The sequence below is a fragment of the Scyliorhinus torazame genome, chromosome 7, assembly GCF_047496885.1.
Source record: "Scyliorhinus torazame isolate Kashiwa2021f chromosome 7, sScyTor2.1, whole genome shotgun sequence".
Lineage (NCBI taxonomy): Eukaryota > Metazoa > Chordata > Chondrichthyes > Carcharhiniformes > Scyliorhinidae > Scyliorhinus > Scyliorhinus torazame.
Genome location: NC_092713.1, coordinates 266,782,483 through 266,798,028, shown reverse-complemented (window position 1 = coordinate 266,798,028; position 15,546 = coordinate 266,782,483). Strand labels below are relative to the sequence as shown.

At 47.2% G+C, this 15,546-nt stretch overlaps 1 protein-coding gene across 3 annotated transcripts in view; it reads left to right on the top strand.

Moving 5' to 3' along the window:
- LOC140427017 (protein Jade-1-like) overlaps positions 1-15,546 on the top strand; it is a 268,434-nt gene that overhangs the window by 227,920 nt on the left and 24,968 nt on the right. For all 3 annotated transcript variants that reach the window (XM_072512418.1, XM_072512419.1, XM_072512417.1), the window contains exon 12: positions 9,758-9,886. In XM_072512418.1, the coding sequence (XP_072368519.1) occupies positions 9,758-9,886 (129 nt within the window). The remainder of the gene's footprint in view (positions 1-9,757; positions 9,887-15,546) is intronic.

Sequence of the window (15,546 nt, the reverse complement as noted above, 5' to 3'; positions counted from 1 at the left end):
AGTCAAGGTTTCACGCTATTCTAACCCATGTGATTGATGTGCTCCCAGATGCACTGTCATGTGGGTGCAGATGCAGAAGAAACTCCAAGCCATAAACAATAGAAGAACAAGAGAAACAAAGTGAGCCCTGAGATGGTTCCGGTTGAAGAGAGTAAGGATTTTTTTAAAATGTTTTTATAGATTTTTACCTATTCATTTCTAACTTTGGTGATGATGGTTTATAATTAGGCCTGGTGTTATCATGATGTTCTTGAAGGGCTCTGTGATGCACAGGCATGTTGCATTAAGCCTGTGTTTTGCTGCATACTGATGTCATTTTGTTGATGCATCAGTATAAGGGAAGCATCAGACAAAGTTGACGTTGAAATTCCGTTTTGAAATTAGCACTGTAATTTTTTTTTTGTTGCCAAACTTGTGCTGCCTCCAGCCTCCATTTTATTTATTTATTTTTTAAATTTAGAGTACCCAATTCATTTTTTTCCAATTAAGGGGCAATGTAGCGTGGCCAGTCCACCTAGCCTGCACATTTTTGGGTTGTGGGGATGAAACCCACGTAAACACGGGAAGAATGTGCAAACTCCACACGGACAGTGACCCAGAGCTGGGATCGAACCTGGGACCTTGGCGCCGTGAGGCCACAGTGCTAACCCACTGCGCCACCGTGCTGCCTTCAGCCTCCATTTTATGAAAAGCGTTAATATTAATCAAAGTCCATTCAATATTTTCTACACACACTATCACCGGGAGATTAGTTGAAGTGCTAAGTGGACAGAGATCTGTCGTAGCCAATCTTCACCCATATTTTTGAATTGATTACCATTACCTTGGTATTTCTGCATGCTAATCCCAGCACCTTGGGACTTTAGTGTTTTAAATTTGGTCATCCATCTCCGATGTTGCCTGGTTGTGTGAATGTGGACCTAGCGCACAGATAATTATTTTAATATTAATGGCATGGTGGAAACTAATGTTAGATCCAGTCATGGGCTGGCATGTCCATTGGATCGTGACATTCGCGTTACGCAGGAAAATAATACACAAGGGTAGCATCTCTTATTGATTTCGCTCGATAAATAATAACCAGTTAGAAAATATGGGAACAGATTTATTACAACATGGCCTCTTATTTTGCACTCTACCTAATTTTCCACTTGACTCTTTTATGAGTCACTGGATGAATTTGTCAGTTTCCCAGTTCCATCCTTTTAATGAGGCCCCAGTAACATAACTTAGCCACCGACGCAATTTCAGGGGAAAAGCTCTGAATCAAAAACCTTGCCCCCCATATAAAATAGGCATCCTGGCTTAGTTGGGTTGGACTGTAGGTGGAAATGCCTTTAAAGGGATCTAATTGCTTCATGGTTTGTGAACCAAGTTTTCCAGCTTTTTTTGTGGGGTGGAGGTGGGGGGGGGGGCGGGGGTTGGAGTGGTTTGTTCAATTTCTCCTCAGCACTAGATGCTGAAGAGGTTTTTATTTCAAGTGTTTTCACACCCCCATTCTTTGAGCATCTGCAATATTGCCACAGTGGGGATGCCCCCAAGGCATTTCCCCTTTTACAGGAGTAAGTGTAGCGAGGAGCAACATAGAGATATCAACCCATAACAGGCTACAGCGACAGACTATCTCCATCTGACATGCTACATTGTTGTTTTATGTGGACCTTATCCTAGAACAGTCAAACAAGCCTATCCTTCTCAATCTCATCTCTGATAACCACCTTTACTTGGTTGATGACTCAAAGGACCCGTATCTGGTGTTTACTTATCTGTTCTTTGAATAGATGTATTACCTTATCCTAAAGGCCATTATTAAATATTCCTTCAATTGTCCATCCTCCAGAATGGCCTGATAGCACCACCACTGACTGAGCTGACCGAGATATGAAGGTCAGTGCTGCCATGCTTGGCTTGCAGCGGCTAGTGAGGAAACAAACACAAGGGAAAAACTTACTTGACCTTGGCCTCACCGGTCTACTTGTCTCAGGCCCATCTGTCTGGTAGGAGTGATCATCACAGGAGATGAAGTCCTGTCTTTAAGCTGAGAACACCCTTTGTCATATTATATGGCATGACCACCATTATTAATGAGATATATGCAGAACAGATCCAGCAGCTCAAAACTGGGCATCGCCAAGGTACTGGATTGGGCCATCGATAGCAGCAGAGTTTATTCAAACACAAACTGTTACCTCATGGCCTGTCATATATCTCACCCTGTCATTACCATCATGTCAGTTGACCAATCCTGGTTCGGTGCAGGGGAGCATGCCAAGAGCAGCACTAGGCATTCCTAAAATTAGTTGCTAACCTACTGAAGCTGACGTGGAGGCTCTAAGAGCAGCACCCCTATCCTCAATAATGATGGAGCCCAGCACTTGAGTCCAGGAGACAAGGTTGGAGAATTTGGAACTGTCTTCAGTCAAGTGCTCGGTCAGTGAGCTATCGCAGCCTCCTCCTGAGGTTCCCAGCATCATAGGAACTGGCTTTTAGCCAACAAGATTCACTCCATGTGGTTTCAAGAAATGGCTGAGCGCGCTGATACAGTAAAGGCTATTGTGCCTGATAGTATTCTGGCTGTAGTGCTGGGGACCTGCTCTAGAGCTAGCTGTGTCCCCACCCCCCGCCAAGCCGTTTCAGTACAGCTACAGCACTGGCATTTACCCAGCATTGTTAAAATCATCCAGCTATGTCCTGTTCACAAAAGGAAGGACAACTCCGATTCTGCCAATTGGCATTCCATCAGCCTACTCCCAATCATCAACACAGTGAAAGAGGAGGTCATTACTGGTGCTCATAAAACAATACTTACCAATAACCTCACTGATGTTTAGTTTGGGCATAACTCATTGCTGCAAGAGTCCCATGGACCAGTGTCCTCGGCCCAACCATCTTCAGCTGATTTATCAATGACCTTCCATCCATCATAAGGTCAAAAGTGGGGATATTGTTGATATTTGCACACTGTTCAGTTCCATTTGCAACTCATCAGGTAGTGAAACAGTGCAGGCCCGCAAGCAGCAAGATCTGGACAGCATCCAGGCTTTGGCTTATAAGTGTTAAATAACATTCCTGTGCAAAACTGTGAGGAAATTACTATCTCCAACTTGGGAAAGTCTGCCCGTGAATGCATTACCATTGTCAAAAATGCCACTATCGACACCCTCCGGGGGGTTATCATTCACCAGAAACTGAACTATACCAGCCACATAAACACTGGCTACAAAAGCAGGTCAGAGGCTGGGAATTCCATGGTGAGTAACTCACCTGACTCCCCAAAGTCTGTCCACCATCTGCAGGTACAAATCAGGAGTGTGGTGGAATACATTACACTTGCCTGGAAGGGTTCAGCTCCAACTACACTCAAGAAGCTCAATGCCATCCATGATAAGGCAGCCCACTTGATTGGCACCCCATCCACCACCTTAAGCATTCACTCCCTCCAACACCAATGCCCAGTGGCAGCAATACCCCCCATCTACAAGATGCACGCCACCAACTTTCCAGGACTTTTTCAACAGCATTTTCATACCTGTGACCTCTACCTCTTTATTATGGGCGGCACGGTAGCACAGTGGTTAGCACCGTTGCTTCACAGCACCAGGGACCCGGGTTCGATTCCCGGCTTGGGTCACTGTCTGTGTGGAGTAAGCACGTTCCCCCCGTGTCTGCGTGGGCTTCCTCCGGTTTCCTCCCACAAGTCCCAAAAGATGTGCTTGTCAGGTGAATTGGACATTCCGAATTCTCCCTCAGTGTACCCGAACAGGCACCGGAATGTGGCGACGAGGGGATTTTCACAGTAACTTTATTGCAGTGTTAATGTAAGCCCACTTGTGACACTACTAAAGATTATTATTATTAGAAGTTGATGAACACACTGGGCACATGGGAACAAATTGTTACAAATTCCCTTCAGAGTCATGCAACATCCTGACTTGAAACTATTCACCATTCCTTCATCTTCGTTTGGTCAAAATCCTGCATCGCCCTCCCTGGCCACACTTGAGTGCACCTGCACCACATGGTCGGCAGCGGTTCAAGAAGGTGGATCACCTTTCCTGAGGAGAAATATTTTTACACAGTGGTTAGATCTGGAATACACTGCCTAAAAGGGCGGTGGAGGTAGATTCAATTGTGGCTTTCATTTTTAAAAATAAATTTAGAGTACCAAATTCATTTTTCCCAATTAAGGGACAATTTAGCGTGGTCAATCCACATAGCCTGCACATCTTTGGGTTGTGGGGGCGAAACCCACGCAAACTCCACACGGACAGTGACCCAGAGCCGGGATCGAACCTGGGACCTCGGCGCTGTGAGGCAGCAGTGCTATTCACTGCGCCAACATGCTGCCCCCAATCGTGGCTTTTATAAGTGAATTGGATAAGCACATGTAGGAAAGGAAGGGCAATGGGGAAAGAGCGGAAAAGGACTAGCTGAATTGTTCTTGCAGAGAGCAGTAAATACTGGCCTTGCCATTGACGCCCACATCCATGGATGAATAATAAAAATAAGTGTGATTAAGTAAGACAGCAAGTGTCAGCAGGTTATGTAGCCACTGAGGGAATTCATGCGGTGCCTCATCCTGTCCTCACTAAATGAGCATCTCCAGTAAGGATCATGATAAGTGGTTAGAGGAAGGAGTGTTGACCGACTCCCCCAGACCCGTGATTCAAAGATGCAAAACCCAATTATATAACTTCAACTGCTGCCCAGTTATGATTAGTTAACTCACAATGAACTGGAGAATGGTACCAAAGTCATTCCTAGTCAAGGTGGTTTAGGCGCTCAGCTTATAATTTAATTGAGCTATTTGGGAAGCCATTTCACATTTACCCAATCATTGCCCATTGTTGGCATGTCCTAGAAGCCTTAATTTCGAACCATTAGACCACTAGTTTCAGTGAAGATGCTCTGACTGTAAAATAATTCTTAGCTGGTGTGTCTGTGTTTGATAAGCTTGCCAGTAGAATTCTTCCCAACCAGTATACCTGTGCCGCAGTCAATCAGGGTTACCTGATCTTCTATGTGACAGTATAATTAACACTTTGGAATATGAACACTATATAAGAATTAGTTCAGTATTTTGATATAATAAAGTAGTAATTAATGTCTTTTCTTGCCTGAATGAGGTAATTATCCTGATAGCCGTGACAGACTAACAGGAAACTGGGAAAAACAGGCATTTTTTGTTTTGCTTGCATGAAGGATGTTGCCTATTTATAGACTATAATAATTTGAGTATTTATATAAGTTTGTTTATTTTTCTGTAAAAATTAACTAACTCAACAACAATCTGTGATCTTCCTGGTCTTTGTGACTCGGTATCGCGTTAATCTTAGTGCATTTAGCCACAAAACAACTGTGAACCTGCTGCACAGCCTTTTCAGACAATTGTTCTACCTTCCAAAAACACAATTGCTCCCAATGCTGTAGGTTAATTCAATATATCAACAAATGTACGGTCAGGGGCTATGTTGTACCCTTTAATATATTAGAAATCTGTCTGGCTGCATCATCAGTGTCTGTGTTTAAACCATTTTTACTCCTTTGTAATTTTCAGTGGTCAATGCATGGGCACCTTGGGACTCTGAATTAATAGACAGTATATGTTATGTGCCTGTGTTGCTTTCACGCTGAAGAACTTTGTAATTGATGCTGTTTGGGTTCGTAGTTCCTGGTCTGCAGTAGAGCTAATTGATAGACTAACTATGTTTACTAGCATCAGGCTGCTGCACAAAGGTCAGCCTGTGAAAAGATTTGATAAGCGCCTGATGTTCCTTTAGAATATCTTGTTGAAAGTAATTGCACTGTTAACTGTGAAACTCCTTTCATGTGTCAATATATGGACCCAATCCCAGGAGATATTAAGACGTTGCTGAATGAATTGTGCACACTATTCAGAATTGCTTAAACATTTTTCAGTGTTTAAAGTAAGGACGAGATTCTCTGTTCAGGTTCTTGTAATTTAATTTTAAGCAGTAAAATTAATTGTCTGCGAAAAGAGTTGCTGCAGCTTTAGATATAGCATTGATTAATAACGGGCAATTTTCTTCCTTCTCTCCTCCTCTCCTCCCCCACCCCGGGTGCATATGAGGCATCAGCTAACCGAGCTTCAACCTGTCATATTTTCAGCATTCAAGCCATTTAAATAATAATAATAATCTTTATTGTCACAAGTAGGCTTACGTTAACACAGCAATGAAGGGAGAATTCAGAATATCCACATGACCTAACAGCACGTTTTCCGGGACTTGTGGGAGGAAACCAGAGCACCCGAAGGAAATCCATGCAGACACAGGGAGAACGTGCCGACTCCGCACAGACAGTGACCCAAGCCGGGAATCGAACCTGGGACCCTGGAGCTGTGAAGCAACAGTGCTACCCACTGTGCTACCGTGCTACCCATGTTCAGGCCTGTCACTTGGCAAGGCTTTATGCCTAAAAATCAGAATGAAAATCCCAAGCACTACTGCAGGTTTGTGACCGTGTTGGTCACAAATGGCTCCTTTGTCGACATGATGACAATGGTCACACTTCAAAGTTCATTCATTAGTTCTGAAGAGGTTTGGAATATCCCATGGATGTGGTGAGGTACTGTATCAATACGAGTTTTCTTTCTTCATGGCGAGCAATCTGGAAATCATACAGAAATGATTGACAACTGTCATAGTTGTGATAGGCCGCTGGTTTCAAGGCTTACGGCATTTGGTTTGCTATCCACCTTGGCCCATAGTTGCCCAGTTCTTGCCCAAGTTAAAATTAGGGCTAGAGTCTCCTCAATTTGGGCACCCTTTATGAAAACTAACTGGAATACCAGCTCTCTGCTTGTGTGATGGGAAACGGGACAGTTTTCATGATCGCATCATTTTGCTTTGATAGGTTTCTGTGTTGATATTGTTCATTATTCATGATGTGAGCCTTGGCTTAGTGACAGCTCCGTGCACACCTGATTCAGATGTTTTGGTTCCAAGATCCATTTTCAGGATTTGAGCCAATAATCCAGGCTGACACCTGGATGTAGTACTGAGGGAGTGCTGCACCAACTGTGCTACCTTTCGTAGGAAATTTTAAACTGAGGTCCTGTCTGCTCTTTCAAGTGGCTGAGATGACCCCAAAGCAGCATCCGAAGAAGAGCAGGGTGTTGTTCTGGTATACTGGCCAATGTTTACCTTTCAACCAGCATCTGACTTACCTGATCATTTATCTTATTGCTGATTCAGTAGTGGCTTTCAGAAGGCAATTTTATAGCATGTAAAGGAAAAATATTTGCAGGGCTATTTGCTGTAAACATTCTATGATGAATCGACTGCAGCATTCTGAGACATGCTGAAAATTTGAAAGGTACGATATAAATTGATCTTTTAAAAGCTTTTTTTTGGAGGGAAAGGGTATCACTGAGTTGTACATAGGAATGGAGAGATTGGGCTTTCACCTGCCATGGGCAGTCTTCCTGACATAAGAGTGCCATAGGAACAGGCTTTCTATCCTTCAGTGTTAATACACCATTTAGTTCTGCGACCAGAATTTTTTTAACCCTTGTTTCCTCCCCTCTTTCTCTTTTTTACTGAAGGTGCTGAACCATACTGGAACCATGGGCACCAACAATAACATCCATTCTTTATTAGCAAGCTACTTGACCACCTGTAGTTGACCTGAACCCTGGGCGGGATTCTCCGAAATGGAAGCAGAGTGTCGCGAAAGGGGTGCGGGCACTACCGATTCTGGCCCCCACAGGAGGCCAGCCCGGCGCTGGAGCGGTTCACGCCGCTCCAACTTCCCTTCCCGGCACCAACTGGGCGCTGCGCCAACCCGCGCATGCGCGGGGGACTTTCTCAACGCGCCGGCCCCGACGCAACATGGCACGGGGGTTCAGGGGCTGGCCGCGCAACAAAATAGGGCAGGGCTGGAAAGGCCGGCCTGCCGATCGATGGGCCCCGTTCGCGCGTCAGACCCCATTGGCGCCCCCCGACCCTGCGCGCAGAGTTCCTGCCGGCTGTGAGCAGGTGTGGACGGCGACGGCGGGACTCTGCCATTTCCACGTGGCCGCTCGTCCTATCAAGGCCGGAGAATCGGCCGCGGACAGCGGCCCGCGACCGGCACCACGCCAAACGCGCTGGCGCAAATGGTGATTCTCCGCTCCTCGGACAACCGCGTCGGGGTGGCGCGGTTGCGGCGATTCTCCGGCCCGGCGCGGGGCTCGGAGAATCCCGCCCTCAATCTTTACCCATGCTTGCAATCACGCAGACACACACAGGGAAATGCTGATTGATTTTTACTCTCCTTAGCTCATGGGCAATGGTCACAAATACACTGCTCCCAATGCTACCCTGAGTGAGATTAACCAGGTTTGTACTGATCTAGTAACCTGTGTGCAGGTAGCGCAGGTCTACATCAGATTATCCAGGGGAGTCAACTTGGAACTCCTGTGGATGAGTTAAAAATTGAAAATCCTGAGCAGCCTTCTGTGAACAACTTTCTATTCATTTCTGTTAATTTATCAGGTTAGACATGACCATGCTTCCATTCTGAACCGTCACTTCTTCTAAGTTGTCTTTTATTTATAAATTCATTGAATTGCAGCAAATCAAAACTGAGCTATCTCACAACCTGGGCAAGCTTCCATTTGTAGGTGCAAATCTGCACAAAATTGTTCAACAGCAGGTTATTGCTGATAAGCAATTATAAATTTCTAATGTGAGTAAAATGAAGGAAATTAAGGGCTATTCACAAGCTGGTTACTTAAAAGCCATTTTCTGATAAAGCTGTAAAATGTTACCTACATTTTAAGGTAGTAGAGCCTTAAATAATTAAACCTGGTCATATGTTCTGTGCCTTCTTGATTGTTTGATAAATCATCCTCCTGTGCTTTTCATCCAATAGCTCATGCTTTTCTCGGTAGCTAGGCCTGGGTGATATTATAATGACTCATTTTCAAGTATGACAGTGTATTGTTATGTCTGAATTATACTGCTCTTGTTCCTCCCTTCAGAGAATGCATTGAAGGTTTACTAAAATAATTGAAAAACAAATCCATTTATTCTCTCCCACTATCACCAAGAAAACGGAGAGCCAGGCAACTTGCTCTAAGAGATAAATTAGCTACGAAGAAGTTGGCCTGACTTCTGATAAGAATGGCTTCCCCCTCTGACCTCACTCAGTATTTCCCCACAGCATCATGAGAAAGATTGCTTGGACAATTGCAGCACGGTAGCATAAGAGTTAGCACAGTTGTTTCACAGCTCCAGGGTCCCAGATTCGATTCCCGGCTTGGGTCACTGTCTGCGGAGTCTGTACGTTCTCCCCGTGTCTACATGGGTTTCCTCCGGGTGCTCTGGTTTCCTCCCACAGACCAAAGAAGCGCAGGTTAGGTGGATTGGCCATGCTAAATTTCCCTCAGTGTTCAAAAAGGTTGGGGTTACTGAGTTACGGGGAGGGTGGGGGTGTGGGCTTGGGTAGGGTGCTCTTTCCAAGGGCCGGTGTAGACTCAATGGGCCAAATGGCCTCCTTCTGCACTGTAAATTCTATATAATTTAATGTCCTGCTGCTCAGTAAAGTTGTACATTAGTGCTCCAGTGAGTTGTTTCAGTTTGTGACCTGAAATCCATTTGACTAAATTCAGATTTCGATCCTTATACCTGGTTCTGTAATATTCATGCAAGACCTTCATCCTTCTCCCACAACCTACATTCCATTAAATAAAAATAGTAACCAGCCATTTTCGCAGATGTTTCAAAATTCTATGTCGGATTCTCTGTCCTAGGATATTCTGGGGAAAAAACAAAAGGAAAACTGAGTGACTCGAAGGAGCGTGGGAAGAACAGGTTGAAGGGCAATCTCGAGAAGAAAGGCAAGTTAAAGAGTGAAACGCGGTCCTTATTGAAGCAACTTGGTAAGTCATCTTGCAGTTTAACAGCAAAGAAAAATCAGAAACAGCAACATATTGGTATTTCAGTGCCATATGTGTCTGGGAAGTGGGTTGTGAACAGATGGGAGGTTGCTCTGCATTCATAAGATTTTTTTATCAGGGGAGCTACAAACCTTTCTTCCCCAAAAGGACGAAGCTATCTCAGATTTCCTGGCAATCGATTCTATAAACACGGAGCAGGTCACCTGCTCGCTTTCAGTGTATGAAATCTTTTCTCAAGGTACCACCTCTGCCTCTGAGTCAGAATGCCCCAGGTTTCAAGTCCCACACCAGGACTTGATGGCCATGGAAGAATCCAGCCACTGGCACCAGGCCAGCCAGCATGTACGGGTGCCGGTCCCCAGCCTGCAATGGGGAGAGTTGGAGGCAGGAACTGCGTCTGGCTCTAAAAGCACCTGCCAAATCCCAAAAATGATAAGTTGATATGAATGGAGACGGGTGATCAACCAGCATTGTGGTGAAACTATGTAACATGGTAAAAGCTAAAAGAAAGAGAGGAATCTTATTAACGTGAGATATTCTGAATGTTTGTACATGTTGTGTAACACTGTAGTGATCTTTTTGTGTTTGACTAGCTAAAAAGGCATGAGAAACCTTAGCCTTCTCCTGTTCCTATGTTTTATTCTAACTGTCATTTTATAGATTTCCTGAGAGAGATTACCAAGTTATGTGAAGTTCTGGATTCAGATTCCCTAAACACCAAAGTCTCTGGGTTTGAAAATCCAATTGACCTGATCCATTTGTGGAAGTGTTGTGAAGCAGGCCTTAGTCCACTGATCCCCAAAGATGGAGACCAAGTTCAGAATTGCAGTAATAATGTCATTACCATGATTGGGGTAGACCGTTGGTGTCTGTAGGCACCTACTCTGATCTGTCCTTCAAAATACTGCAACCATTTCACTTGAGGTTTTCCAAGGCCAAACCTAGACCAAAAAATGGGAGCTTAACAATTCTTTTTTTCTAAATAGTTTTATTAAAGCATTTGCAAATTTTTATAACAATAACAAAAACATTAACATGGTCAAATAAACATTTCCCCACCCGACCCAATCTTCACCCACCACAACCATCTAACACCTATCCCCCCCTTTTGGAATACTGCTTCTGCTGACATTTTAATGGAGCTTAACAATTCATCTGTTCCTAAAGGAGCCAATTCCGAGCATAACCAAGATAATCAGACTCCTTCAGGGTACATTATGTTTGTTTGGGAGACTTCAAACCTTTTCCTGGGACTTTCATGGAACGCTTTCCAACTCTTAGTTGAGAATTCCATTGAGGCCTACTGAAAGCCTAATAGGTGGAATTCCTGGGATATCCCAGGATCCTCACCCTGGCTCTAGTCATGCTTCCTTGACATGGGATGAGTGGAAGATAAACCACTGGAATCTCTTGGAAAGATTGCATCCTGTTTTGCAGTCCCTCATTAATTTTTGCCCCAAGTGAAATTTGGAGCCTGCAGGATTCCCAAAATTTAATTCCCCAAAACAGATGGTTTTGGGTTAGGAGAGCAGTTGAAAATAAACATTTTTGAACTGAAACACAACCTGCAAACTTCCAGTTTTAACAGAGATGGCCAAACAGCCCACACTCATAAGGTGGGACCGTCATTTAAATATTTTAGCGAGACTGCATTCCTCAGGTTTTATTGCTTTCTCGGCCTTAATACTGGCAAGGTTTCTCATGGCTCAGGAAGCCCAGCATCCAAAGGAAGGCGAGGACAGCAGGAGGAAAATTTAAGAATCTTTTTCCAAGAAACAGGAGACACACGCACACCAGCCCCAACCCAGCTAAAACGTGGACCTCCCCAGCAATTGTATTTATAATTTATAAAGCCTTTAATGTAATAAAATGACCCAAGCCACTTCATAGCAGCATCACAAAACAAAATTTTGTGCTGATCCACACACCGATTTTAGGGTAAAGAAGGTAGGTTTTAATGGTTATCTTGAAGCAGGAAGAAGTAGAGGGGAAGAGGCTTTGGCGGGAGCTGTAGAGCTTCGGGCCTTTGTAGCTGACGATAAAGCAACCAATACTGGAGCAGTTTGTGATCAGGGACGCTCAAGTAGCCAGAGTTAAATATCCTATAGGGTTGTTGGACTGGAGGAGGTTGAAAAGAGAAGGCCAAATGAGGTAATGAGGGTTTTGAAAACAAGGATGAGAAAATCAAGGCGTTGCTTAACCAGGCGCTAATGCAGGTCAGCAAACACATGGGTGATGGCTGAGGAAGGTTTACTGCGAGTTAGAACACAGAGTAGAGTTTGGAATCACCTCTGGTGTACGGAGGGTAAAACGTGGGAGATTAGCCAATAGTGCTTTGGAATAGTCAAGTCTAGAGGTAGCAAAGACCTGGATGAGGTTTCAGTAGCAGATGACCTGAAGCAGGTGCGGAGCCCGGCAGTGTTATACAGCTGGAAATAGATGGTTTTAGTGATGGTGTGGATATGTGTTTGAAAGCTTACCTGGGGTTTAATATGACAACTAGGTGTGAACGGTGTGATGCAGCCTCACACAATGACAAGCGAGAAGAATATATTTTGGAGCTAGGGAACAGAGTTCGTGGTGGGGACCAAAGACAACGGTTTCAGTCTTCCCAATATTTAGTTGGATGAACTCCTTGCTCATCCAATACCGGACAGCAGAAAAGGAGTCTGACAATTTTGTGTCAGTGAAGGTGTTGAGAGAGGTGGTGTTACAGTAAATCTGGGTGCCATCAACATACGTGTGAGAACTGACATGTTTCCAGATGGTGTCGCTCAGGTGAAGCACGTAGATGAGAAACTGGAAAAGGCAAGGATAGATCCTTGGGGTCATCAGGGGTAATAGTACACAAGATGGAAGAGAAGCCACTGTAGCTGTTTTTCTAGCGGTGATTTAAATAGATAAGAATGGAATCCGATGAGTGCAGTGAACCCAGCTGGACAACGTAGGGAGTATTACAGTCCCAGACCAGACCCCAACAGTTGCTAGAATACTGGACCGAAACACCAATATTTTAGTTTATTGTGTGAGACTGTGCGGAAAGAATCCTTTGCCCCAGGAGTGATTGCAACAGAAAGACTCATTCCCGATTTAAACGTCAAAACCTGAAAGAATGCAACCATTCCATACTCAATGGGCTGGATTCTCTGTTAGGTGGCGCCAAAATCGCGAAACACGATTCGCCAGAGAATCGGCTCCGACTCCGAAATCGGGCTTGACGCCGATTCGGAATTCTCCGGACCCCCCACTCGACAAAATTGCGGCGCCCGCTGCGTGGCCCGGAAGTGCAGTTTGCATCTCATTATCTGCCCTGACGACCGATTCTCCGGGGCCTCAGCGATTCTGCGATGGTAATCGATGGGGTGCATGTCGCCCTATGACCACCAGCGGATAACAGGCCGCTGTTCACCAACCGTAAGTGGTACCGCTCCATGAACCTTCAGGTGGTCTGTGACCACCAGATGATGACCCTGCACATCTGCGCCCGATATCCGGGCAGTGTACATGACTCGTTCGTTTTGGCGCAATCTGTGATCCCCGACATGTTCGCGGGACTCATGCCCACAGTAGCACCTTCCACCTGGGTGATGCCTGCATGTGAGCTGGCCAGTCCATCACGTGGTCCTGTCCAATCGCTGGGGACAGTCGGGGGAGGGGGGGGGGGTTTGCATGGTCCACCCACTGGGCCTCACTCGTCCACCACCCCTCACTCCCAGTGGCCATCACTGACTGCCCCACCCCAACACCCATCATACAGCACAGAGGAAGGTTTCAACAGTGTTAACAGGTGTTTAATGTGAAGAGGTATACACAGTCTGTGCCCTAGTTCCTATCACTAAACTGTGCCCTGCACCCATGCCAACTTAACTGGTGTCTAACATTCTAGCCTTACGGGCCCTGACACTGTGCCTAGGTGGTTCCCCAGACGGTACAGCAGGAGTGGAGGGACTGCTGTGACTCCTGACCTGCACCAAGGATCCCCGTTGGCACACGTCTCCTGGGGCGGCCAGGCCTGGATGGGCCTGGCTGCTCCTTGGACATCCCGGGTGGCGTGATGCCGCCCTGTTCTGCCCGCTGCCCACCAGATGCACCAGGGACAGGAGGGGGGGCGGGGGGGGGGGTGCCGAGGTGCTGCGGTGTTCCGGGACCTCCCCTGCAAGTCACTGGCACAGGATCCAGCTGCTCCTCCTCCCTCGGGGTGCCCGATGGTCCCCGGGCTTCTCCATGGGACGGGGGTGTGAGCAAAGCCATCCTCCGAGGCCCCACCAACACCTGGCGCTGCCAGTTCTGGATGCCCGCTGTGGTACCGACAAGGGTCTGAACGTTAGCGGCCATGGAGCACAGGGAGTGGACCATCTCCCACTGGGACTCGACCACCTCCCTCAGTGTCTGTGCGATGCTACGAGCACCTGAGCAATGCCACCGATGCTCTCAGCAATGGCCTGCTGTGACTGGGCCATCACTGGGCAATGCCGCCGATGCTCTCAGCAATGGCCTGCTGTGACTGGGCCACGCTGAGGAGCGCTGCTGCAATCTCCAGATGGCTCTGACACATGGTTGCTTGTGAGTGGGCAATCCTGTCCTGGGCCATGGCCCCCGTCTGCATAAAATGCCCCAGGCCTTGCACACGTTGACCCATGTCCGACAACGTCGCCCCCATTGCCTCCACCACGGACGTCATCCATGCCGTTTCGACCTGGGTGGCACGCATGACCGGCACCATTCCCTGCTCCTGCACGCGGATGGACTCCTCCACCTGCGTCTGCAGGTGCTGGAAGTCGGCCGTCATCCCCTCCTCTAATCCCTAGGTCTCTGCCTGCGCCTGAACTATGGGTGGTACTGGATGTTCCAGGAGCCTGAGACTCGTCTGGGCGGAAGCTGGTTGCTGGGGCAGGCCTGCCCTCCGACCGTAGGGCCCCTCGGCTGCTCCTATCTCCACCTGCTGTACTGGAACCACTGTGTGGTGCGCACCAGTGAGTGTCTCAGAAGCCTCTTCACTAATTTGCCCAACTGAGGTGATAGTCTCTGAGATGGTGGAGGGTGTTGGAGATAGCTGTGACGGAAAGTCAGTGTCCCCCTCCGACCCGAACTCTGGGGTCTCCTGGATCGTGGTGTCCTGGTTTGTCTCGAGCAGAGGGCAGGTGTTCTGGCTGCACTTCCCGTCGGTGCTCGGCTGTCTGGGGGGCACCTGCTCTGGCACTCACTGGGGGCGGGCAGCCCTGGATGGACCGGGCCCATCCCCGGCTGGTCCTGTAAGACACAAGACGGCGTGTATGGTTAGACAGCCGGACAGGGTTGAAACGTGAGGTGGTGAGGGCTGGGGTGAGGCAGGGTGGGGTGAGAGGGGTTGGGGTGTGGGTGAGGGGGGTTGGGGTGTGGGGGTTGGGGTGGGCACACATTTGTCGTGAGGACCCGCAACCAAGCAGGGGGGTCTCATTTCATGGCGCGCCGCCGACCTCCTCATTGGCGACCTCCGGCCTGCAGGCAATGTCTAGTTCCCTCTGCTTGGGCACGGTGAGAGGACGCAGGTCTGGTGGTCCCCCTCCGGTCTCCCGCTCCCGGCGGTCGTGCAGTTTCTTTCTGCACTTGTCTCCAGTCCGTGACACCTTGCTGACGGCAGCTCCCACCACCGCCCAGGCACG